The sequence below is a fragment of the Miniopterus natalensis genome, chromosome 1 (assembly GCF_054644295.1).
Source record: "Miniopterus natalensis isolate mMinNat1 chromosome 1, mMinNat1.hap1, whole genome shotgun sequence".
Classification (NCBI taxonomy): domain Eukaryota; kingdom Metazoa; phylum Chordata; class Mammalia; order Chiroptera; family Miniopteridae; genus Miniopterus; species Miniopterus natalensis.
Genome location: NC_142081.1, coordinates 27,612,373 through 27,636,550, shown reverse-complemented (window position 1 = coordinate 27,636,550; position 24,178 = coordinate 27,612,373). Strand labels below are relative to the sequence as shown.

General features: G+C 54.6%; 1 protein-coding gene across 3 annotated transcripts; it reads right to left on the bottom strand.

Annotated features, from left to right (window-relative positions):
* Positions 1 to 733: 733 nt before the first annotated feature.
* Positions 734 to 23,605, bottom strand: RAB15 (RAB15, member RAS oncogene family). 3 transcript variants are annotated; one of them, XM_087819815.1, is made up of 7 exons: positions 23,423 to 23,605; positions 6,975 to 7,035; positions 6,100 to 6,160; positions 5,531 to 5,608; positions 4,727 to 4,816; positions 3,494 to 3,559; positions 734 to 3,315 (listed from the first exon to the last, which is right to left on the bottom strand). In XM_087819815.1, exons 1-7 carry the CDS (start codon positions 23,544 to 23,546, stop codon positions 3,157 to 3,159), a joined length of 639 nt encoding a protein of 212 aa, XP_087675941.1. In that variant the 5' UTR covers positions 23,547 to 23,605; the 3' UTR covers positions 734 to 3,156. The 3 variants fall into 3 exon arrangements, with proteins under 3 accessions (XP_087675941.1, XP_087675947.1, XP_087675954.1); XM_087819821.1 differs by lacking the exon at positions 5,531 to 5,608; XM_087819828.1 differs by lacking the exon at positions 23,423 to 23,605 and having other exon boundaries at positions 6,100 to 6,267.
* Positions 23,606 to 24,178: the final 573 nt, after the last annotated feature.

Genomic DNA, 24,178 nt, shown 5'->3' with positions numbered 1-24,178 from the left:
TCAATTCGGTTGTCTCTAGCCACGACTCTGCCAGCTACGTGGGGCCCCTGGGCACCCGTTTCCTTACTGTTGAGCCAGGATAAAGATAATCGCCCTCCTTATCTCACAGTATGACCGGTGGAATTGAGGAAATAGTCTTACGAGCACTCTAAACTGGAATGTGCAGGCTAAGATCTTAGACTATGGTCCTGCCTTCTATCTTCAATCGACCCTCACTCCCTAACATTCTCTGCCTCTTCCATCAACTCTGTACCCCAAGGTTAGTATTCAACAGCCCCCCCCCCCCCCCCGACCTCCAAGATCCTGGTCCGCCTTGCTCCCCTGGGGCAGTCCATCACAGGGCTAGGATGAACCCCTGAAAGATGACTTAGCCCTCCTCATGCCTTCAGGAAGGCCCGTTCCTGTGCCATCTGATAGGGGAGAACCTTCTCAGCCTGAAAGACTCCCTCAGACATAGATATTCATCATCTCAATGATTCTGCTCAGTCTTATTTCTGCAGTATAAGCCCACTGCAGAGAAAGGGGGCTTTCATTGGGGCTCCCTTGCAGGTGGCATTGAAAAGGTACAAAATGGGAGACGTTTGCCACTCCCCTTGTCATCCTACTGCCATTGCTTTAGGGCTCTGGGGCCGCTTCCACCAGCACTGCCTCGCCCCTTAACCGCCAGGGTCTGAGCAAGACCTGCTCCCAGGGGCGCAGACAGGGACACACACCCACACCTGTGGTTTGAAATACTCTTTATTTTGTAAACATCTGTGTTTAAAATAGATGAACCCTGCTCACAATTCATATACTGGACCCGAGACACAGTACACATTCACCCATCACAGGGAGCTAGATGGTGGGGGCTCAGGAGCGGGTGGAGGGCCTGGGGCTGGGCCGGGTCTCGGGACGGCAGGTGCAGAGATGAGTAAACAGGCAGGAGCACCTGCTCAACAGTCTGGGCCTAATGCCAGACCCCAGGCACCTCCTGGACTGGAGAAGTTTAGGGGTGAGGCCGACTGCGGTACCTGGTAAGCATAGCTGCACCCTAACATCCCAACCCTCTGGCTCCCCCACCTTCCCCAGCTGTGGCTCTAGAATGGGGCTAATCAGGCCATAGAATCTCAACCCCTTGCTTTCCCTCCCAGAACCTCTGGGGCAGCTGAAACAGCTCCTGTCCTGAGGGTTAGGAGAAAGGCAGGGATGCTCCACCCGATCTCCAGGGAGGGCTGCAACACTGACCGGCAGGCTGGAGCCAATGCGAATGTGACTCCTCTCTCAAGTCTGGGCCGAGGGCTGGCGTTACTGACCCCCCCGCCCCCAGGCTCAGTCCTCAAGGAAGCATCTCTAGCCATAGTCACCACTTCACCTGAGAGTCAGCCCTCTAAATTTCTCATTAGCCGACTTAGAACTATTCCCGCCTTCCTTTTCCTTCCACTGTGCCAACCTACCCCCATTCCTACATCCTGAGCCACCCTCTCCTGTCTCCTGGTTTGCTAAAAGTCTGGAGGAAAGGTTTAGAGATTCCATCCCCCCACCCCTTTTGGAGTAAGGAAGTGGGGCTCTTAATCCTTCACATGGGTGTGCCCTGGATTTGGGCCCTCAGTTGGTGAATGCTCAGTGCTCAGTTGTTCGTTTTAGCTCCAGGCCCAGCCATGTGATGTGGCTAATATGTAGCTTAAGAAAGATCCTCCTGCTGAGGAAGGTGGGCAGGAGCCTACAAGGGCTGGTAACTAACTTGTCCCTTCCTTAAAGGGCCTTCTTCAAGCTCCTCTTGGGCCACATGGGGTTAAAAAGCCCTTCCTCCTGAACAGAGAGTTCTGGAGGAGTTTTCTTCCCTCCGCCTGTGGCCACAGTGCAGTCGGCAAACCCTCAAGCCTCTCTCCAGGAGCCAGAGGGGCAAGGTGAGCACTTTGTCTTGAAGGCTGAGAGAACAGCACCGAGCATCCCTCCAGGGCCTGCTTCCTTTCTTCCCATGAAGTCCCCGCTCCTCTCCCACAAACTGTGGGTCTCGGGAAAACCGTGAGCTGAAGGCTGGGGGCAGTGGGGGCCCACCTCTCCCCTGCCAGGGAGCTGTGGGGAAATGCTTTTCTCATACAAGAACTAGAAGGTGGGCCCGGGGAGCCCATAGTCCCCTTTGGTTTGCAAACTGCTGTCCCTGGCCTGCTCTCCCTTGCTCCTAACCTGAAATACAGGAACTAGTCCTTGGTTTCCAAAGGCTCCTCTTCCTGGAGTACGCGGTTGGCTTGCCCATCACTCCCCCCAGGGCTCTCCTCACCCCTGCAGTGCCCTCAGGCTTCAGTTCACGTCTTTAATTCAGGAGCCCGGGTGGGGAGAAACTGTGTACAGGCTGCATGGGAGGTAGAGAATGGAGGCGCCTTTTTATCCCCTTATCATTTTTTTCTTCTCTGAAGCACCTCAGGTGCCTCCGAGCTCAGGTCCCCAAGAGGCAGGTGGGCAGGTAGCCAAGCAAGTCCAAAGCTGGGGGGCAGGCAGGGAGAGGTAGGGCAGCCCCTGGCTGAGGACCACGTGGGGTGTTTCCTTCCTACCTGCTGTTCCACGTCCCCAGACCATTGGTGAGGCGGGCCCATGGCACAAGAGGGACGGTGGGGAGGGAAGGACAGGGAGAAGCACCCCACCGCCTCTGGCCCACCCACGAAGCAGGGTGGGGTTCTCCCAGGAGCAGAGAAGGAGCATCCCCATGAGCCGGAGTCCATCCCCTTGGCTAGGGTTGGGAAGAAAGGAAAGAAACAGGCTGCACCAGCAGCCACAAAGCAGGACACACAGGGCAAAGGGCACGAGGGGACAGAGAAAGAGAAGAGAAAATGCAGACAGGAGACAGATGCACTGAGAAGGAGCCTTAAAGAGGCCTTGACTCCAGACGCTGTTGTCTGGGGAGCTCAGGCGGTGAGTGTGCTCGTGGCACATCGGGGCTCATAGCAGGCCTGCGGCTGGGGAAAGGGGCTGAAGGGCACCCCTCCGGGGGAGGGGCTGGGGGCAGAGGCTGCTCAGAGGTGACAGTGGAGCTGCTCTCAGGGCCGGGCAGGGGGAGTAGCAGCTGCAGATGTTCCACAGGGTCACCCAAATGAGAGAAGCAGGGCACAGCCCAGGCTCCCTGTCAGCCCACAGGCCTCCTGAGGGGCGGGGGATTTGTGGGTGCTCCACACGGGACCCTCAGCACCAGCAGGTTTTTGAAGAGTTCCCTGGGCCCTCAGGTTTGCTCTCATCTTCCTCGAGCTCTGCCAATGCCAACTCTCTGCTGGCACGTGTCCGGAGACCATCCAGCTCCTTCCTGTGGGCCTGCAGCACCAGCTCCGTCAGACGCGTGAAAGACTGGAAATAAACCAAGGGGCACGAGTTAGTCCAGTGTTTCCTCTTCTTCCTGTTGCACCCCTGTAACTGCCCAAGGGGCGAGGTCTCATCTTATCTCGGCTCCTATCTGCCACCCTCTCCTCTTGCTTCCCACTCCAGACCCAGCCGAGGACACAGGGCGGCTGGGCTTCAGCCTCACCTCTTTGATGTTGAGGTTGGTGCAGGCACTTGTTTCATAGAAGTCCATGCCGTACTCCTTCGCCAGCTGCAAGAGAAGAACATTCCTGAGAGGGAATCAGTGGGGGAAGGGGGTGCCCACAGCACTTGTACATATTTCTGCCATTGCCCTCACAGCCCATGCTGTCTGGGGACAATTCTCAGAGTAGATGACTTCTCAGGTGAGGCTGAGAGCTCCTTCTAAGACAGAGGCTAGCACAGGGTCACATACACACCCAACATACATCATATATCAGGAGACAAAGACACCCAAACGTTGCGGCGATATGGCAAATTAATGAAAAACATGGGCTTTGGAGGCAAAGAGGCCCAGACTCGAAAATCAGTGCTGCCCCTTGACAGCTGTACAGCCTTGGACAGGACACTTATTCCCTCTAAGCCCCAGCTCTGCCACCTGTTGATGGGGGACGACAGCGTCTATGAACCAAGGCTGTGGAATGACTAACTGAGGTCATGCATCTCAGAGCTCTTGCTCAGGACATACGGTGTTCAATAAATACTATTATTCCAGTAGGGTCTGCTTCTACTTTCAGATTCTTCTATGACTATTATTTTTTAATATAAAAAAATCAATTTTATCTTAAGTGCTAGAGGAATGCTATTGACTGGAGAGGTAGGAAAAAGCTCTTGAGGCCCTTGGAGTGGATGGATGACTCTTTGTCCTAGCACTATCTGTCCTTCTGTCCTCTGGGAGGACGGTCTCCCTTTGTGCTTGGACATCCCCTCGCCACCACCCTCCCACCCTCTCTGCTCCCATGGGCCCTTCATTCCTCACATGCCTTCCTACCTCTTTCCCAGTGGCAGGAAGACAGGGAGTGGGTGTGGCGGGGCGGATGACTATGAGAGGACAGCTATGCCTGGATGCTGTGAGAGACGAAGTCAGCAACTTGAGGTCCTTCCTCATCACTAACACTGGGGTGAGCTCTTAAGCAGAGGTAATCTTGCTCTGGGGGACTTGGAGCTGGGAGAGTTGCTTCCTCAGAGGTCTTTGTATGAGGATGGACCCCAAATCACTGTCCTGAAGGGCAGAAAGCCAACCCTCACAGAGGGCGACTGACCCAGTGCCTTAGCCTACCACAGAAGGTGTGAGGGTGCTGATGGGGGTGACAGAATCCTGGGTCCCAGCTCTCAGGACTGGCCCTGGATGCCAGCAGAAAACCCCAGGGGAGGATCCATTCAACTCCCTCCCACTTACCTGCTGCCCTTGCTCTCGTCCCACCTGCCGTTTCTGCTCCTCATCGGCTTTATTTCCTATAAGGATCTTCTGGACACCTTCTGGTGCATACTACAGACAAAGGACAGGCAGAACCACCAGTGAGTGCCACCTTTCCCTCCTGTCTCCCCACCACACAGTCTACACTGGCATCCACAACAGCACCAAACCTAAGGGCCCTAGGACAGAGTGGGCTGACGGGGTGCAGGTGCCGGGCTCACCCAAGAACCATGGTTGACCCCAGGGAGTGTCATGGAGACAGCTTAGGGCAGGACACACTCTAATTCTGAGGAACTCTCCCCAGTGCCCCACCCTAGATGATGGAATGCTTCCTTGGAATGGGCCACTGGTATCTGAGCTGGAAAAGACATTGGACTTAAGACCAAGCCCTCATTCTACAGATAAGAAACTGTGGATGCAAGAGAGTTCAAATGGTTTGCCCCAGGCTCCATAGCTGCCACAGCAGAGCCAGGACGAGAATCCCAGCAGTCCTGAGATTTCGGGAAAGAAGGTGTTCACAGGGTAGGCTTAGGCCTAACTCATCTCTGGGGCAGAAATGGCGATGGGAGCCTGGCAGGGTACAGAGCATGGGAGGGAATGGCAGCTTGGGCGTCTTCCCCATGTCGTATGACCCAGAGCTCTTCATCCGGGGCCGTGGAGGGCAAGCCTTCCAGGTAGCATTTGCTCCCCAACCCCAAGGGCTTCGACCTTTCCCATCTGGCCCTCCCTTTGCCTTCCCCTCTGAGGTGCCCTCCCCCACCCCGAGAGTGAGGCGGCATCTCCTACCTCATCCACATCACTGACCCACTTCATGATGTGCTGGTAAGAACGCTCGCTGCTAATGTCGTAGACTAAAAATATTCCCTGGGAGAGAGAGCGGGAGAGAGGGTGGGAGAGAAAGATGGGGGAGGGGTGCGCATAGGGATAGCAGAGAGGCGTGGGGCCAGAAGTGGGTGTGGCGCCTAAATACTGGGTCCCACTCTCCCTGCTTTCTGCTTAGCACAATGAGGACCCCTCAGCACCCAGCACTTCTTCTGTCTCAGGCTCCCAAAGCTATTGCTTCCTAGGCCCACCACAGAACTCAGAGGTAGGAAGGCACCAAATACTTGGACCTGGGTCTTTGGCCCAGGATGGATGGAGGGTGAGGGTGGGGGCCTGCCTGGAGTGAGTGCTCAGAGAATAAGTGATGAATGAATGGTCCATGAACCACCTAAAGGCTGCCCTGAGGCTCCCCTCCCCAGCAGGCAGTCCGAGGGCCCTATTTTGGGGGTGAGTGGCACAGATATCTCAAACACCCGGAGCTAGGAGTGTGGATGGCAGCATCCCGCCTCTGACCCCTGAAAATGGTGGCTCACCTGGGCCCGTCGGTAGTACTGCTTTGTGATGGTCTGATATCTCTCCTGCCCCGCTGTGTCCCTGCAGTAGAAAGCCAGTCCCTCAGAAGAGCAGGGACCACAGAAGCAGGTGAGAAGGGAGGAGCAGGAGCTGGGAGACCCTGTGCCCATGCAGGGAAGACTGGGGAGCTGTAGGGTGAAAAACCAGTGGAGCTTTGGTCTCTCAGGGGATCTGAACATACCTGGCTCTGCAGAAGAGATTCCTGGTCATCTGGTGCTGACAGGGCTTGTGGGGCCTTGTCAACTACATCCGCACCAGAAGCCACAACCATCACTGGGCCTTGACAACTCTCTCTAGAATTTGGCCAGAGTGGTTGGACTGTTCCACCTCCAGGTCCTATGGGACCTCTGAAGGCAATGCCCATATCACTTTGAAATTGGGAGGCAGCGCCACAGCTGGCAAATGCAGGGCGTCCAGGAGCGGCAGGCCAGAGCCACAGCGGCCCCCTGTGGCCACTTGTGGGAACTGCACCATGCTGCCCTGAGGAACTCGCACCAGCGTCCCACCCTAACCGATGTGGTGTGGCCCTTCCTCCTTCCAATCCCACCACGAGGCCGCACAGCCCCAGCACAAAGCCTAAATCTAAGACAAACCCACAGTAGTTAGTTTGCCAATTCCTCTAGTTCCTGCCTTTTGGTGACTTGTGGTCAGTCCCATAAAGTTTCTTTAGACGAGATTGGAGCCTAAGGCTCATGGGAGCAGGAGATGGGCTTTGGGACTTCCATTTCTCTCCATCCAACAGGTGGCCAGTTGTCCCAGGTGAAGCCTCAGGATTTTACACATGACAGTGGCAGCTAGAGAGCAGCCCAAGGTCCTCTCCTCCCACCCAACTCACCAAATCTGTATCCGCACTTTGATGCCATCTACCTCTATGGTCTTCATCTTAAAGTCAACACCTGGAGGGAGGAAGAGAGCAAGAGAGTTAGGGACTGAGAACCCTCCGCAAACTGACCAGGAAGGCCCAGGGCACTCACACTTGAAGGGATCTCCTTTGGTTGAATTTGGCAGGAAGACGGCATGAGGTGAGGGCCTCCTTGAACCCAAAACTGACCCTGAGGAAGTGTCTGGTGCTCTGAATGGGGCTTCCCTTCCTCCTTGAGCTGCAAGTTGCCAGCAGTAAAGGGCTCGGGGGCACAGGGAGTGAATATGAGGGAATACAGGGGAATCCACTCCATCGCTGCCTCGCTTAGCCCCAAATGTGTCTCACTCACATGTGACATCTTCCTAGTTAACCTCCAGAGAGAGCCACTGTATTAATCCCTCCTGGAAGTCTAATTCCTAGGAACAGCGATCCACCTCATGGGCCTGAGTTTTTCTCTCTCTCTGCCTTATTAACAGGAAGGGTTACAGTGCTGTCATGAATGTGGGGAAGGCACAGGGACCCTGGAGAGAGGAGGACCGTTTCCCACTGTGGTGTGTATGATGGGCCACCATGGAGAAGGCCTGGTGGATCTGTTGTTGACTAACTGGTTTACTGTGGGGGGGCACTGCTGTTTGCTGGGAGCCTGGGCTTTGAAGTCGGGCCTGAGCTTGAATTCTGGCCACTGAACTCACAGCTATGACTCTAGGCAGCTTGCTTCTCTGGGCCTCCATTTCCTCATCAGTAAAATGGGTCATTACCAGTCGTTTCAGAGGGTTGCTGAGAAGTGCCTGGCACCTGGTGGCCATTCAGTTGACTGTAGCTCCCATCATGCCCCAGTAGTGTCCTGGTCACAGCAGGAGCTTGTGAGTGATGCCAAGGACCAGATGAAGAGGCAGTGGCACAGCGTGTTGTTGGGGAGGGACAGGAAGACAAACAGGTCGCAGGCGTGAGGAGCTCAGCTGCCGTGGGACATGGGGCACGTAAGGATTTGGCAAACCAGTGCAGGGCAGAAACATATTTGGGGAAATTTGCAGCAAGAGCAGTCAGCACTACCAGCAGCACACAGGCCTGAATCAGTGATGACGGGGAGATGAGCCGAGAGGTTTTATCACCGCGCCTCTCCCCAGCTCTGACTATGCCGGTCACTGCCCAGTGATTCAAGACTGCGTCTAGTAGGTTAATTAAGCTTAAGTCTCCGTGTACTCCTTAGAGACAAGTCAGGAATGGGCATCATTAACCAGTTTGCAGGTGGAGAACGTGGGAAAGGCAGAGTTCTGGACCATAGTCCCTGAAGACCCCAAAGGTGCTAGAATTCCTCCCACGGCTGACACTCCACCTGGGCATTGGTTCTTTGCCAATGGGAATACATCTGCCCTTATCCATCCTGTCCCCAGCTTTCCACAAATTCAGACAGATTAAGTTCAGGCTCTTCCCTTTTACCGTCGAGACCAATCATCATTTAATTAGAGGGAGACAAGGTTCAGAACGAACAACCTGAACTAAACTGAATTGGTCGGATGTGAATCATTTTGCCTGCCCACGCTGATTCCTATCTATGGAGCTGTACTTTTCCAAATGGACAGTGCCTGGCAGTCATTCTTCCCGGTCTGCCGAGAGGTGCAGAGAGGAGAGCGAAACGAGGAGGGGGCACCTGGCCTTGGCGGGGGCATTAGCACGCTCACGCCCTCCCTAGACAAACAGTTGTCAAGAATTTGCCTCTCCCCAATACCTGGCATAGAAGGGAATGAAGAAATTCTTGGTTTTTTTTCACGCTACAGTGCCTTCTTCCCAGGAGAACCAGCAATTTTGTTCATTTTATAATAAACCAGCTCATCCTCACACTAGCCCAGCAAGTCTGGTCACGGATGGTGCCTCGTGCAAAGTGGTAGCAAGGGGGCTGGGGTGGGGGTGGAGATAGAAGGTTCTACTCCCTTTATTCCTAAAACTTCTACGGGAACTTACTTTGTGCCCTGCGCAGTGGCAAAAATGACATATGGTCCCTGCCCTCAGAGATTAGTGGGAAGGAAACCAAGGCCCAGGGGGTGAGATAGCCAGCCCGAGGTCGGCACAGCAAGAGCAGAGGCCTGTGTGAGGCCGCAGCCATGCACCCCTTCACTGTTTCTTGAGGGAATGATGGGCACCTGTATGCTAACTAGGCATAGAGGCCTTACCTATACTTGGGGACCCCGTCCCTCTGTAGGTCCCAGAGAAGGACTGAGCTGGGTGGGGGGATCCCAGCACTAGGAAACCCTCCCTGAGAAGGAATACAGGCTGTTAGAAGAGGCAGGACAGACAGGAGGATACACAACTACCCTGGGCGTGAGAGCTAGGCTTGGATTCCTTCCCCCTCCTCCCTCAGGAATCCAGGAATCCAGGCTGGGGAATTCTGGGGGCTCACAGCACCCCCACCATCTTGTAACCTAGCCCTCTTGACCACCCAATAAAGTGTTTTAACCTCTCTGAGAAGTCAAATGCTTCAATTTTGTCTCTTCACATGCCCTAAGGAAGGAACAGAGAAAGTCTATGACTTCGGAGGGATTTTCCTCTCCCTTCCCACGGCCCCACGCCTCTTTTTTTAAACTTAAAGATGAACAGCCCAAGGATCCCCAGTGGGGTCTATTCCTCTTCCCTACTCCCGCACAGCCTGCACCTTCCACTGGGCCCGCCCTGCCAGTCACCCCCCGGCCGCCGTGGCCTGTGCCCACCCGTGGCCCCTGCCGTCTCCCTGTGTGGCTGCTGGTTTTTGCCATTGCTGAGCATTGTGACGGTCAACACACTGGCCTTGTTCAGTCGCCTGCAGACTCATGCTTTGTCACCTCAGCTGGGCCCTCGCGGCTGCTCAGCAAACTGTTTATTGGATGTGTGTGCACCCCTCACATTCCTCACAGCCACTGTCCTCCCCACTAAAGGCTTCGGTCCCACTGTGTGCCCTGCTCACAGCTGAAGGGGTTCAAGAGAATACCGTTCCCGTCTGATGGGCAAAATGACGGCCGCCTGAAGAAGCCTTTACTCTGAGGCCCACCTCACTTCCTCAGATTTTCCTGATTTCTCCACCTCCCTGGGGAGGAGTCCTCTCTCTCTCCCTTCCAGGTCCCGCCCTCAGCTGTCCGCATCAGCCCCTCTGGGTGCACATCCTACCAGGTTCGCGCTCTCTGTTCCATCTGCAGAATCAACAGGAAGAAGAGATTCTCCATCCCCCCCACCCAGTGTGTTCTCATCCTGGCTCCTCTAAGGTAGCACTTCTCAAACTTTAAGTTGCATGCAGATCTGTGGGGATTGTGTCAAGATGCAGATTCTGGTCCAGCAGGTGGTAGATGAGGCTTGAGATGCTGCACTAAGCCTCCAGGTGAGGCTGATGCTATTGGTCCATGGGTCTCACTTCTGACAGCAGCTTCCACGACAGTGGTTCTCAAAGTCTGGTCCCTGGACCTCCAGCCTCGGCATCAGGTGGAACTTGTTAGAAATGCGAATTCTCCAGGCCCACCCAGCCCTACTAAATCTCAGGCACGCAAAGTTTAAGAACCACCATCAGGCCCATCTCTAGGCAGAAGCACACCCAAGGCTTATTACCATACAGAGAGAGCACACCCCCTGGCTAGGGAATCCAGAGCGCTCAGTTCTTAGGCCAGCCTACGAGGCAGGCAGGAGTGGAGATTATCATCATGAGACAGAGAGGCCAAGTAACTTACGCATGTTCCCACATCTTATGGCTGAGCCAGAACTGGACACCAGCCTCTTTAAAACCTACCCAGGGTACTCGTCACCCGACCAGTGGCTTCCCAACTCTCCGAGGCTGTGGACCTTCTGCCACGCCTCAGCAGAACCCGCACCTGTTCTGGTATTAGGAGGCATCTAGGAGTGACACAGTGGGCACACATGGGGCAAGCCCGCCGCAGCCCATTTTCAGGGAACCCCTTGGTCCTTGAGAGTTCATGATTCCACCAAGCCCAGAGCATCACCCTGGATGGTGCCACCTCAGGGTCCCTACGGAGAGCCCATTTCCTGCCCCAGGCACAGGGACGGCTCAGGTGTGAGGAAACGAGCAAACCACCCCCACACAGCTTCGGCAGAGGTTCCTAGAGACCTTGGAGCCCCCAGAGGAGAGTCAGGGAAGATGGGGCCCCTCCCAGCCAAGGGCCGACAGCTTGGCGAGCAGCTCATGGTTTTTCCCAGCACCTCAGATATGATGATTGTGGTGTCTGCCACACCCAGTGTCCTTGTCTGGCTGGAACTGCCCAACCCAAAGCCTCTGCTCAGCATGTTCTTTGCAGAGAAGCAGCTCCTGACTGGACCAGGGTGGATATCTGACCGAGAGGAGGCCATAGGTGGGTTTGCTAGTGTCCCCCAAGGTGACCTGGCCAATAGGGACCAGGGGAGCTACCTAAGCTGATCAAGCCAGCTTCCTCCAGATGGTGCAGAGGGGACTGGCCAGTTGGTAATGAGAGGAGCATGAGATAGACAGATGGGCAGAGAAGCGGGGATGCCAAAGGCACAAACGTGCTGGCCAGAGTGAGGCTTAGGGCGCTGTTCCCCCGCACAGCCGGCAGCCCACACCAGACCCACCTTCCAGCCTCACTGCAAACCCCATTTTCTTAGACAGCGCCTCAGCTGCCCAAAGAGTCACAGCCTGGGACAGTCCACTGCTACCTAATGGCTCCCCCCAGGCCCCCCACCCCACCCTGGCTGGCAGGCAAGACATTTCAAATATGGGGCTAGGAGGAAGACTTCTAAAAACGGTGTGCCTTGCCCCTTGCTGCCTCCAATTTTTTTTGTCTTTTAGCCCCAACTGGATAGGGCAACTAGTGCCCCAAGTAGTACCTAGGGGCAGATAACATACTTTGTATTTGACAAAGTTTTTTGTTTGTTTTTAAAACCTCTGCCTCCATACAGTGCCACGCATAAAGTAGCAATTCCATTAGTGGCATTCCCCTGGCCCAGGGAGCGTGTCCTGCCATCTGAACACTTCACAGACACTAGCAAGAAAAAATCCTCAGTTAAGTGACAGAGCCAGATCCTGATGCACCCATGGCCTCTGGCTCTTCCTGCTGTGTCCCCGGCTGTGTGGCCTCTGCTCCTCCAGCAACCCCAGCAGCTGCCAGGCCACAACCAGAGGCCTGGAGCACAGGGACAGCTGCTGTCAGAAAACTCAGGGGACATGTGAGGCCCTCTTCTGGGTCCAGGGGGCTGGGCAGGTCAGTGGGACAGGGCGAGGGACAGATACTGGCACTCACTTGGTTCCTAAGATATGCACCTTGGGCAGTAAAACAGGGCCAAGCTTACTGCCTCCCCAGTACAGCAGTGGAGGGGCTGTGGAGACGGTGGAAAGAGGGGACAGGACATGCCCAGGGGAAAGAACACCCCTTACCATCCCTGTTTGCTTCCAAAGGAAGCCCTGGGAAGCATGGAGGAAGTGTGGCTCAGAAATCAGAGCGGCACGGTCGTCCAGGACACAGGTGTGAGGTCAGTTTGGTTTCAATCCCACCTTTACAGCAAATTCCCTGTGCGGCCTTGGGAAAGCTACTTAACCTCTGATTCCATTTCCTCATCTATAACATGGGGGTGACAGTCCCTGATGTCAGAGAGTTTTTGTGAGGATTATGAGATAAGGTATAAAACCCATCACACAGGGCCTGGCACACAGAGCTTTACTGAACGTTGGCTGAAGCTTTCAGTCCCTTGGGAGGATGAGACTCAGGAGCCCAGGGTTACAGCCTGGGACGTGGAAAGAGCTCTGGGAAGCAGGAGGGGCTCATGTTAGGGAGTGGAGTCAGAATCGAGACAGAGAGCTAGCACTAAGCTGGAGCGGTTTAACGAAAAGAGAAAATGCCACCCACCATGGAGCCCCGATGGCCCCCCGAGTCTGGCTACAAGGGTGTGCCTGTTGGTGCGCAGACCCTCATGGGTTAATGTCAGGTGCCAGCCTGCCTCCCTGCTAAGTGCCACATGCTTCAAGTGGAAACAGGGCTCTTCTGGGTGCCAAATGTTATCACCGTGATCAACCGCAGCCCGAAGGACCAGCAGCGTGACCTGAGCCTTTTCAGGAGCAATGAGACGCCACAACAGGAACAACTTAATACACCTGAAACCCAAGGCAGACACCCAATCCCTGGAGCCCTGTTGGCTCTAGTTACCCAGCCCAGGTTCCAGGAAGGCCCCAGCCCTCCTTCACAGGACACCAGCATGTGCGGGACATGTGCAGTTCACGGGGGTTGTGGCAGGAGGTCACCTCCAAAGAGGTCACCCTGAGCAACCCCAAGACAAGTTTAGGGATGGGCAGACCCTGCGGGGAGGAGGCTGCCTGACTTTGCCACCCCAGACAAAGCATCAGAGTAACCCCCATTTCAAAACCCCATTCTCTCAGCGAAGGAGACCAAAGCCATTTGGAGGAGACCCATGACGCCATTTCCCCCAATGGAGGGGCAAGTGAGGGGGAGAATACCGAGGGGAACAAGAGAGGTAGAGCTAAGAGACAGGCTCAGGGGAAGATTCTAGAAGAGGGCTCCTGGCACACAAATGTCCCTCCTGCCCGTCAAGTGAAGGGCGAGGGGAGAGTGTCTGCCCAGACCTGCCACTTGCAGTGTCCGCTTCATTCCGTCTGTCTGGGGACGTTGGCCTCAGCCTGTGGACTACATGCCCACTGCCCCCCCTTACCCAGCTGCAGGCTGACTGCCCCTGTGCGGCCTCGCCCAGGCTCTCGCAGCAAACGCTCAGTCAGCCTTCGCATCATCTCGCCCTGGTGCGAAGGGAAGGGAAGCAGAGATACAGGAGGCCCTGGTCTGGGACAGACAGAATCCTGATCTAATGCCAAGGCCACGTTTTAGCCTCCAGGGAACCGGGGTCAACGGTCTGATTAAGACGCCCACCCGCAAGAAAGACTGGAGATTTCAGAATGATGCTCTGTCCCTCTTCTTTTTTTCAACATGGAAGGTGGTATGGGGACCAGGACAACTCTATAGAGGCTACCACCCTCACATAAAATCTTCAAGGGTGGCCCTGGCCAGTGTGGCTCAGTTGGTTGGGCGTCGTCCTAGGCACTGAGAGGTCGCAGGTTCAATTCCCAGTCAGGGCACATGCTTGGGTTGCGGGCTCGAACCCCAGTAGGGGCCGTGCAGGAGGCAGCCGATTGATGTTTCTCTCTCTCTCTTTCCTTTTCTCTCTCTCTCTCTCAAATCAAGAAAAGCATTTCAACAATAAAGATAAATTAAAATCAAATCAAATCAATAAAAACATATAATTTTTTTATAAATCTTCAAGGGTCAGTCTTTAGTACACCAGGAACCCAGGGGCTTTATCATGCAGAAGGGTTTCCCAGTCAAACCCAGGCCGCCAAGAGGCTGGAAGGAATGCTTATCCCCAGTACCTGAGCCCTAGGAGCTCCCTACTCCAGAGCCTCCGGCCTTGAGGTGGTCCTGGAAGACTGCTCCAGCAGCCTGGCTGAGCTGATGGCATCGTATGACACCAGTAGTGACCTCAAGTGACAGGGAATACTGACCTTAGTCTAAGATGTCAGCCCCTTGTCTCTTCATACACCAAAGAGGACCCACTCACACAGGGATCACAGGAGCAGGTTCTTGCTCCCTCCTACATCTGAGCTTCTCTCATATTCATCTGAACAGAAGAGCTACAGGCTACTGGAAACAGTTCACCTCTACAGGACTCCCCCCTCTCCTCACAGTCCCAAACCCCTGTAGCATAGTGAGTTCCTCATTGCCTTAAGAGTCCCAAGAAGCCCTGGTGGGGTGGCACAGTTGGTTAGAGCATTGTCCCCGTACACTAAAAGGTTGCGGGTTCGATCTCTAGTCAGGGCAATTAGGGGACACAACCAATCGATGTTTCTCTCTCACATCCATGTTTCTCTGTCTCTCTTTCTCTCCCTCTCTCCTTAAAATCAATAAAAACATATCCTCAGGTGAGGATTTAAAAAAAAAAAAAAAGCCCCAAGAAACCGATACTGTTTGCAACTCCCTCAGGGAAGAGCAAAAGTACTCTAGGAAAATGCATGCACGCATCCATCCATTCATTCATACTGAGCACCTACTATGTGCCTAGAACTAAGCTTAGAAGACACAGCAGTGAATAATACAGAAAGACCCTTGTTCTCGGAGAGCTTCTGCTCGAGTGGGGAAGACAGATAGTATGCAAGTAAACTAACAAACAATTTCAGAGGGCAATGTGTGGGGAAGCAAGAGTGGAAGGACGACACAGACGGTGAGGTGGTCTGTGCGCAAGCTGCTTCCCATCAGCTGGTCAGAGACCTTTAAAGCAGCTGACCTTTGAGCGAAGAGCTGAATGACAGGAAGGTACCAGCAGGGAGAAGATCTGAAGGATCTGGGTCCCAGGCAGGGGACGCAGCCAATGTCCCTGAGACAGGAAAACGTTTCAGGCAAACTCACGTTCCTCAGAAGAGAAAAGGAAGAGGGACCCACGTTACTCCTTCCTTTGTTACAAAGGGAAAAAGCACGGCAAGACCCTTCCCTCCCTTCCCTTGGATCCCATGGGGACACACCCTCACATGTGCACACGTGTGCGTGCACATACATACGTGTAAACTCGTTTACAGCCTCTAGCCTGAAAAACGTACAAAGAAACTTCTCAAACACTAGCAAGGCAGAGTTGAGGGCTCCGTGACCCCACTTTATATCTCTACGCTGAATGTTCATGTGTAAAACACACTATTTCTGTGTACACAGCAGGTACACAAAGTCGGTGTTCAGGGAACATCGGTTCCCTTCCCCTTGCCCTGTCCACTGCTGCGAGCACAGCCCTCCACTGGGTCTGCGCCGTGTGCTCCAGCTAACCCTGGCCCACTCCCCTCCGCCAGACCCCTGACCTGGGCCTCGCCTTCCTGAGCCTGCTGCTGGGTGGTCGGTGGGCACTGACCTCTCAGTCCTCTACCCTCCTCCTGAGCCTCTTCCCAGGTAGCACCGAGTTGACAGGCAGCAGAACATTCTGGGGGGAAGATACTGGGGCTGGGAGCCTCAGGAGCAAACATCTTGGAGGGGAGCGGGCCTCCAGGTGCATCTAGCCTCACAAAGAGCCTAGCAAGGACTGAACTGAGCCTCAGCTGGTCTGACCAGGACCTGGCCACTACCCGCTGCCCAGCCAGGCAGAAGAGAGCACCTCCTCCCCCAGCCCTTGTCCCCTGGGAAAGCCTTCGTCATCTTCAAGGCCCCACTCAAATGTCACTTCCTCTGTGAAGCTTTCTCCAGCCTCCCCGGAAGAATCAGTCACTCCTCTGTGACTCCAAAGCATTTTGACGTTGCTTTTGCATAATATTCCAGTTGTCTGTTTGGAAGCCTGATTCCCCAGCTGTGCTGTAAGCTCCCAGAGGGCAAAAAAGCATCCTACTCATTTCATATTCTCATCGCCTGGTAGAAGGTAGATACTCACTACATATTATTCAACAAATCGAATAAGTGAAAGAAAAAATGAATGAGTGGGCAAGTGAGTGAATAAATGAAGTCAGTACGTGCAGGAGAAAAGATGAGTAGAGAAAACTTTAGTCAGGAAGAGAGATCAGGAACAACCCACATTTCAAAGCCAACTGTCCTGTCTGAAGATCACGGAGCCCTGGTCACACAGTTCTCAGTAAATATATTATCAAATAGTTATAAGGGGGCAACACTCAGATCTCATCCCCAAAGGTCTGCCAGCCGGATTCCTCAACCACACCCCATGATAGTCCCCCGGCTGGAATCCCCAATCACACCCTGACTGTCCCCCACAGGGACGCTTCAAGGACAGCAGCAGAGGGACAACTGTCCCTCCATCCCTAAGCCCTCGGATGGGGTGGGGGAGGCACAGATCCTCTTCCCTTTGGCTCACAGGACGTTTTGCTTGGCAACCTGTGGAAGGACCTTCCAAAGAGCAAGGGCATGCACGAAGCCAGTCTGCAGAAAGTGGAGGAGGCGAGAAGGTTCAAGTTTGGGCCACCTGCCTGCAAGATGTGAGTCATCACTTATCTCAGGACCTCACATTCCCCAGTTACAAAATAGAGCTGATGATGAGCCCTTTCCTTGTCAGTGTGAGGAATTAAATGTCCAGGAGGCTCTGTGGTCCCCTTGACAAAGCATGCTGCCCAGGCAGAAGAGCCAAGAAGAGGTCAGAAAATTGGCAGTTTTGCAGGGAAACGGGCACAAATATTAGATTACAGAAGAAGGCACTCTGAGAGGAGCTGGCAATTGGGGTATAAAGGCATTGGCCAAATATCGACTTTCATGTCATAAAGCTCATCACCAAGTTGTCAGGGAGCAGGAGGAGGCTGGGAGGAGGAAGGAGCAGGAACCAGGGCGCCCAAAGAAAGCCGTGGGTGAATCTGCAGAGCTGTGAAGGTGGCAGAGGTGCACAGAGCAGCAGAAATGAAATCCTCGGAGGGCTTCAGAGCCATTACTGGGGATCATGGCCTTGGGGAAGGGGGTGGGCAGAAGGTGGCCTGAGGCAGAGTGACGCCTGGCAGAGAACAGAGCCCTGAGGCAGAGCAGCCCCCAATCCTCCACTCCCTATTCCTCCACTCCTCCTCACCAACTCTTCCTTCTCAGCCTCAGCACTGCCAGGGCAAGGGGGAGATTGGCACAGACAAGGGAATGAAACCCAGAGCCTACTCCTGTGCTGTGTTCACTGCTCTGTCCCCAGCTCTTCACACGGCACCCGGTATGAGTGGGTGCTCAGTAAACAGTGCCCAAATGACCGAATGCATGAGTGGTGGATAGTTTATTCATCTCTACGACTCTGTTATAAGCTAGGAATAATAATAATAATAATAATACAATGAGAACAGCTACCACTTTTTTTGAGGGCTCTGCAAGTGCCTTGTATTTACTAGCCTCTGAAATCTTCACAGCGACCTTTAAGAAAGATTCTGCTACTATATTCAATTTATAGATGTGAAACTTAAGCAGAGATGTTAAATAGATGTTAAATAAATGTCCAAAGGTCACGGAGCCAGGAAGGCTGTGGGAAATTCTTAGAGGTTGTTTGAAATCTTTTCTTTCTTTCTTTTTACAGTTTGTTTTTTATTGATACAGTTGAACTTTACAACGGTATCATAAAATACTGTAAACAGAGCCTTCAGAAAGGAAAAAAACAAATTTAAATATATTAACCAGATTAAAGCATGCAAAAGAGCCAATGATAAACACATTAAGTAATAATATACTAATGGTATCTAATTTACCCACCTCGTATTGTCATAAAAATGTTAGTAAACATCAAATTGAAATTTGGCAAATGGGCTTGATTCCTGATTTACGTGCAAGATATGATACACCCTTCGCATGTGTATGGTTAACCTTACTGGTTATGTTGCGGTACATTTACAGAAGTTTGGTACTGGTATATATTTACCTCCCACGGTGCAGTAAATAATGGTTAGAAATGCATTCTCCTAATTTTCTCTATGAACTTAGAAAGCACTAATGAATTAACAACAGAGATCACTAAGGGACCAAAATTCCTTACTACTCACATTCACATCTGTGCTCTTTTCATTCTACTCCTGGCGTCTCACCCTCCCTTCCTTTCTGGGGGGCTTTGGGAACAGGGTGGGAAGAGACCTGTCTCAGGCTGCCCAAGTGCTGGAGCACAGACCCTGCCCAGGCCCTCCCACAGTGTCACACGGCACAGGTCCACAGTGCCTCATGGTCTGGTCCCACAGACCCAGTGCCCAAGCATTGGCCTGACGTTCCTTAGGCAGCTTGATTCCAGAATCAGATCTCTCCCCTCTGGTCTTCCTCCAGCCCTCTCCCTACCGTTCAGTCACCCACAAGTCCTTGCCCCAGGCGGCCAGAGTCAGTTCAAACAGAACTTCCTGAGAAAGGTGATATTACAGCACAAACCCAGCCAGAGAAAGCAGCCCTGAAGCCAAGGCCAGCCGTTTAACCAGCCAAACCGGAAAATCACAGGCTGCAGCCTCCTCAGAACCCAGAGAGGTGCAGCTGAATGGTGGGTGGCCTTTAACATAAAAGGTCTACAGACCAGGGACAGATGTACTCAGAGAAGACCAAGGATGAGCAGGAGAAAATCAACTCATGAACCATCCCTTCAGCTTGCGTTAGTGCCTTACATGTCACCTCTGGCTGCCACACAGAATGGAAACCAAAAGTACCTGCCCGCAGATGTCCACGTAGGCTAGGACACGGTTTCCTTGCCTGGGCACGCAGCGCAGGTCACATGAGGCCCTTTCAGAAGTTGTCAGGCTGATGGGTGGGAACAGAGAACAGGTGACAGTGTGCAGTTTGGTGTTGGTGCCACAGGAGGGGTTAGGAGGGAGACGAGAGAGAATGGGTTGAGAGGTTCCTTCGTGCCCAGACACTACCATAGCCCTTGACTGGTCTACTGCTGCAAGTCTGAACCCCTCTTCCAGCCAACACCCTAAGTGCCATTATCATCACATCATTCCCCTGCTCAGGAACTTATACTATTGTGAAGGCTCAAGTTCCACCCCTCGGCCAGGCCCTCAGTGCCCTCGGCCCCCTTTCATCCATTCGTTTGTTCATTCAACATTTATTGAGACTGTGTCTGGCCCTGTACTAGGACTATGAAAACAAAGAGGAGTAAGATTTGGTCTCTCCTCCAAGGCACTGAAGTATAGTCTGGGGGAGAGAGAGAGAGTATTGTTCCCACTCTTCCCCTAAAACCCCCCTCTGTTCCAGCCAGACTGCCCAGAGTCCCAAGAACACCCACTGAATTCCCACCTCTGTTGTCTCAGCGCCTGTTACACCATCTGCTCCTTCCCCGACAGGAACTGAAAAGCAGCTCCCATTGCCGGCCTGGTTTCGGCTTCCCCTCCTCGGCCTTCCCTGCGGCTTCTGGTCCACAGGGCCCCCTCCTTCTCCGACCTCCTCTAGCACTTGGTTGTAGTAACGGCACTCACGGTCCCCTCACCATTCACTGGCTGCCTCATGCACAGTCTTACATCAGGGTTTAGCTGCTGATAATGACCGTAAGACCTTCATTAATAGTAATGATCACGATGATCATCGATCCCCTACATTTGAAGAGCGCTTCACTAAGTGCTCTTCACAGATACTTTATCTGGTTGTGGCCAAGGCTCTTCTGGCCTGCCTTGCCTCCCCAACTACAGGCTTCTGGGCAGGAAAAGGTGGACTGCAATACTTCTCTAAATGCCAGGCGCAGTGCTTCATAGTAAATGCTCAATTAATTTAACAGGTAAGATGGTCTTGTCAGGAAACAGCAGAAAGCATTAAGGCACCAGCTGCACACCTCTGAGCCACATCTGGATCAGCACAGCTGCATGGGAAAGGCATGCCAGTGGCACAGGTCCAGCTGCCACCTGCCCACCTGCTGACTAGAAAGAAGAGTGGTGGTCAGTGCCTTCAGGGAAGGTCTCCTCACTGGCAGGCTGCTCTCTGGAATGTCGCAAACCCTTATAGGAAGTGGCCTAAACAGTAAATCACAGAAGTGCCAGCCTAGCCCTAGCCAGTTTGGCTCAGTGGTTACAGTGTTGGCCCATGGACTGAAGGGTCCTAGGTTTGATTCTGGCCAAGGGCATGTGCCTCGGTTGCAGGCTCGATTCCCAGCCCCAGCTGGGGTGCGTGCGAGAGGTAACTAATCGATGTGTCTCTATCACATCAATGTTTCTCCCCCTGCCCCCCCCCACCACTCTCTCTGAAAAGCACTGGAAAAAATGTCCTCTGGTGAGGATTTTTTGAAAAAAAGTGCCAGCCTAGAAGATATCAACATGGTCTACGTGTCTGAGCTCTATCTTAGCTCTACTTGGTGAATTGCCACATTTTCCCCATTCACAAAGGAAGCTCCAAGAAAGGTGCCTAGATCAGTGCCCAGCAAGGAAAAAGAATGTGCCTCAGACAACGTGTATTATGCGTCTTGGAATCTCCAGGTCTCAGCACCAAGCCTACCTACAGGACCCATGCAGACTTTTGACTGGGTAAATTTATGACTATGACTTGGTAGCACCCCTTTTCTTGGCTCCTTGATGTGTCCCCTGGCTGCTCCTTCCATCTCTATGGAAAACGTTCTATATCCAGAAAAGGAGAAAGCTTTTCCTGATCATCCCATTCCTCCCCCAAGTCTTAGCTGCTGCTGAGAAACACGCCCAAGGGGAGGTACAATAGGCTTTCAACGAGAACACGTTTAGGAAACCCAGTGGGCAGGTTTTAAAAGGCTGATGTGAAGAAAGACAGGGTTCTTTCTCTTCCACAGAATCCAAACTCCTAAACACTCCTCTGCATCCTGGGGAACCGCGGACCCAGCCAGCAGAAGCAGAGAAAAAACGAGAGCGGTCTTCAGGGTTCAGGTCAATATACCAAGGGCCCTGTGGGGACAGGACGGTTAGGGTGCCGTGGAGACGCCTCCACCCAGTTCACTGATTCACCTCTGCTCACGTGGTGGTCGGCCCCAGAGGGATTCTGGGGAAGTCCCTGTGGCCTGCAAGGGAAACTACACATTTCCTCCCAGGCTGGAAGAAACGTCTACGATGGGAGAAGACACGGTAGAAGAGCCATTAAGGAGAAGGGCTGGCAATTAGCGATACAGGGCTCAGGGACTTAAGGAGGGCTTTTCACAAGCTTCGGAAGGGCCATCTTGGTATTTCAGAGACAGCAGTTCCCTCGTTTGTTTATGGGAAAGGGAGAAATGACTCCTGGGGGGGTCTAACTCCCCCACAACACTGAGCAGGAGCCCAAGAGCTTCTGAAGTGAAGTAGATGAGGAAAGCTCTCCAGTGAAAAACTTCGGTCACTCCTAGGACTTGAAATGTGGCCAGGATACCACGGTGCAAACTACTACTCTTTAGGCAAAAGCCTGGGGTCACCAGACAGCCCCCTGCCCTCTGTGATACCTCAGCAGCTCCTGACACCAGGCCCATCCCCAAAATAACCACTGTAAGTTTCTCTAAGTGCTAACCTGCTGCCCTTTGTCCCCACACCTGCACCTGTCCTCACGTCCCATCTGGCTCCTCAGCCACTCCTTTGCTCACTCCCAGGCCTTTCTCTAGCACCTCCTCTTTCCTCTGAGCCTTCCCGGGGGGCATGGAGCCCTCTCCCGGTCTCTGTGCCCTACCCATCCCTCTGAGATGTCTCTCATCCAAGCTTCTGGACCTCCTAGGAGCTTCTCTGGGAAAAATGAAAGCATCTGTTCCCTGACCTTTCGAAGTCCCTTGAAGATAATGAAGCAGAGAGAGAACAAGCCCCTAGGAGGTCAGTGAGGATGACAGGAAGGACACCAGCATTATCCAGTTTCGCCACGTGTTTGAGTTGGTGCTAAGTGCTTTTACAAACATTATCCCATTTATTCCTCACAACACTTTGGGAGGTAGGTACTATTATTATTCCCATTCTACAGAGGAAAAACTGAAGGTCAGAAGCTTAAGTGATATTCAAGGTCATGTTGCCCCAAAGCGAGGGCTCCAGGTCCCTCTGACAACAAAGACGGCCTCTTAACCACAAGGCCCTGTTCCTCCTGACTCTACCTGTTCCCTCTTCTCTTGACAAGAAGTGTGTGTTGGAAGGGAGGGCGGAAGCTTCAAGGGCTAGGGCCCTGTGTGACAAGAGGGGGCACCTGGGCATTGCTGAGGCTACTCCAGGCCTCAGTCAGGGCACCTATTAGATGTGGGAGTAATTCCCTCAGCTCAGACCTCCACCTCCCAAAGGAGGAGCCCCCTCGGAGGGGAGGCCACCGTCCCCTGCCAGAGCAAGTGATCCCATGGCAGTCCTGTGGGGGTGCCACCAGGCCGGGCCCTCTAAGCACCGGCTCCAGCACTGCCAGGTCAGAGGTGTTTCTAAGGTAAGGTCCTGCCTGCCATCCCTCCCCCTGTCTGGGAAAATACTCCTGCGGTTCCTCGGCCTCCTTCAGAGCAGTTGCTTGCGTTTCCTGAACTGGCTGTAAGTGCCCCTTCCACAGGCCACTGGAGCCTCACCTCATCTACACCCTCCTCCAGGTGTCCCACCGCCTGGCTGCCTCCGCGGCTGTGCCCTGGAAACTCAACCCCTTCGGCCCCTCCCTTCCTTTCTTCCCCCTCCAGGCTCCACATCGGGTCATCCCTGATCTGGGGGAACCCAGTGACTCAGGGACTGGGCTTTAGTCCCCCCAACCTGGGGGTGTGGGGGTGTCATTTCAGTGGCTAGGATCCTCGCCGCCCCAGCTCGGGGTACCCAGGCCTACACCCGCCCCGTTTCTCTCGGCTTCGATGGGAGGGCTCCCCAGCGCGAGCCCGGGGAACCCATCTCTAGCCACGGACAGCAGCGGGGACCCCTCACCTCCAGGAACCGAGGCTCAAGTCCCCAGCCCGTGGCCCCGCACCCCGGGATTTATGCCCCCGCCCCGGCCTCTCGCATCCCCGCCTTCGGCCAGAGCGGCGAACAATTCCTCCCGGGCGGGTGGGGAGGGAGGGGGCCCCGGGTCGGCGGCGGGCGGGGCGGGGAGCCCCGGGCCACCGCCCCTTACCGATGGTGGAGATGTGCGAGGAGTGGAACTCGTTGTCGGTGAAGCGGCAGAGCAGGCAGGTCTTGCCCACGCCCGAGTCCCCGATCAGCAGCAGCCGGAACAGCACGTCGTACTGCTTCGCCATGGCTGGGCGCGGGGAGCCGCGGCTGCGGCGGGCGGCGGGCTCAGCCCCGCTCGGCCGCGGCCATCTCGGCGCGCGCCTGCGGGGGAGCCGCGGGCGGCGGGAAGGAGGCGGGCCGGCCCCGCGCCAGCCTCCCGCTCGCCGGGTGCGGGGGAGCGCCGAGCGGCGGGCGCGCGGTGGGAGGAGAGAGCGGCGCTGCCCGCGCGCGCCCGCCCCCTCCCCTCCCCTCCCCTCCCCTCCCCTCCCCTCCCCTCCCCTCCCCTCCCCTCCCCTCCCCTCCCCTCCCCTCCCCTCCCCTCCCCTCCCCTCCCCGTCCCCCCCCTCCCCTCCCCTCCCCGTCCCCCCCCTCCCCTCCCCTCCCCGTCCCCCCCCTCCCCTCCCCTCCCCGTCCCCCCCCCTCCCCTCCCCTCCCCGTCCCCGCGCCGCGGCCACCTGGAGGGGCGCGGGGAGCGCGCGCGGGGAGCGAGACCCCGCCGCGGGGGCGAGGCCGCTGCGCGCTCCCTCCCCTCCCGCGGGGCGCGCTGCCCGTTAGTGCCCGGCTCCCTCCCAACCCCTCCCCGACCCCTTCGTGCGGGGAACCAGACCCCGAGGGGAACACTCTTGTTTTTCCGTGGACGTTCGGAAAGGGAGAGTTG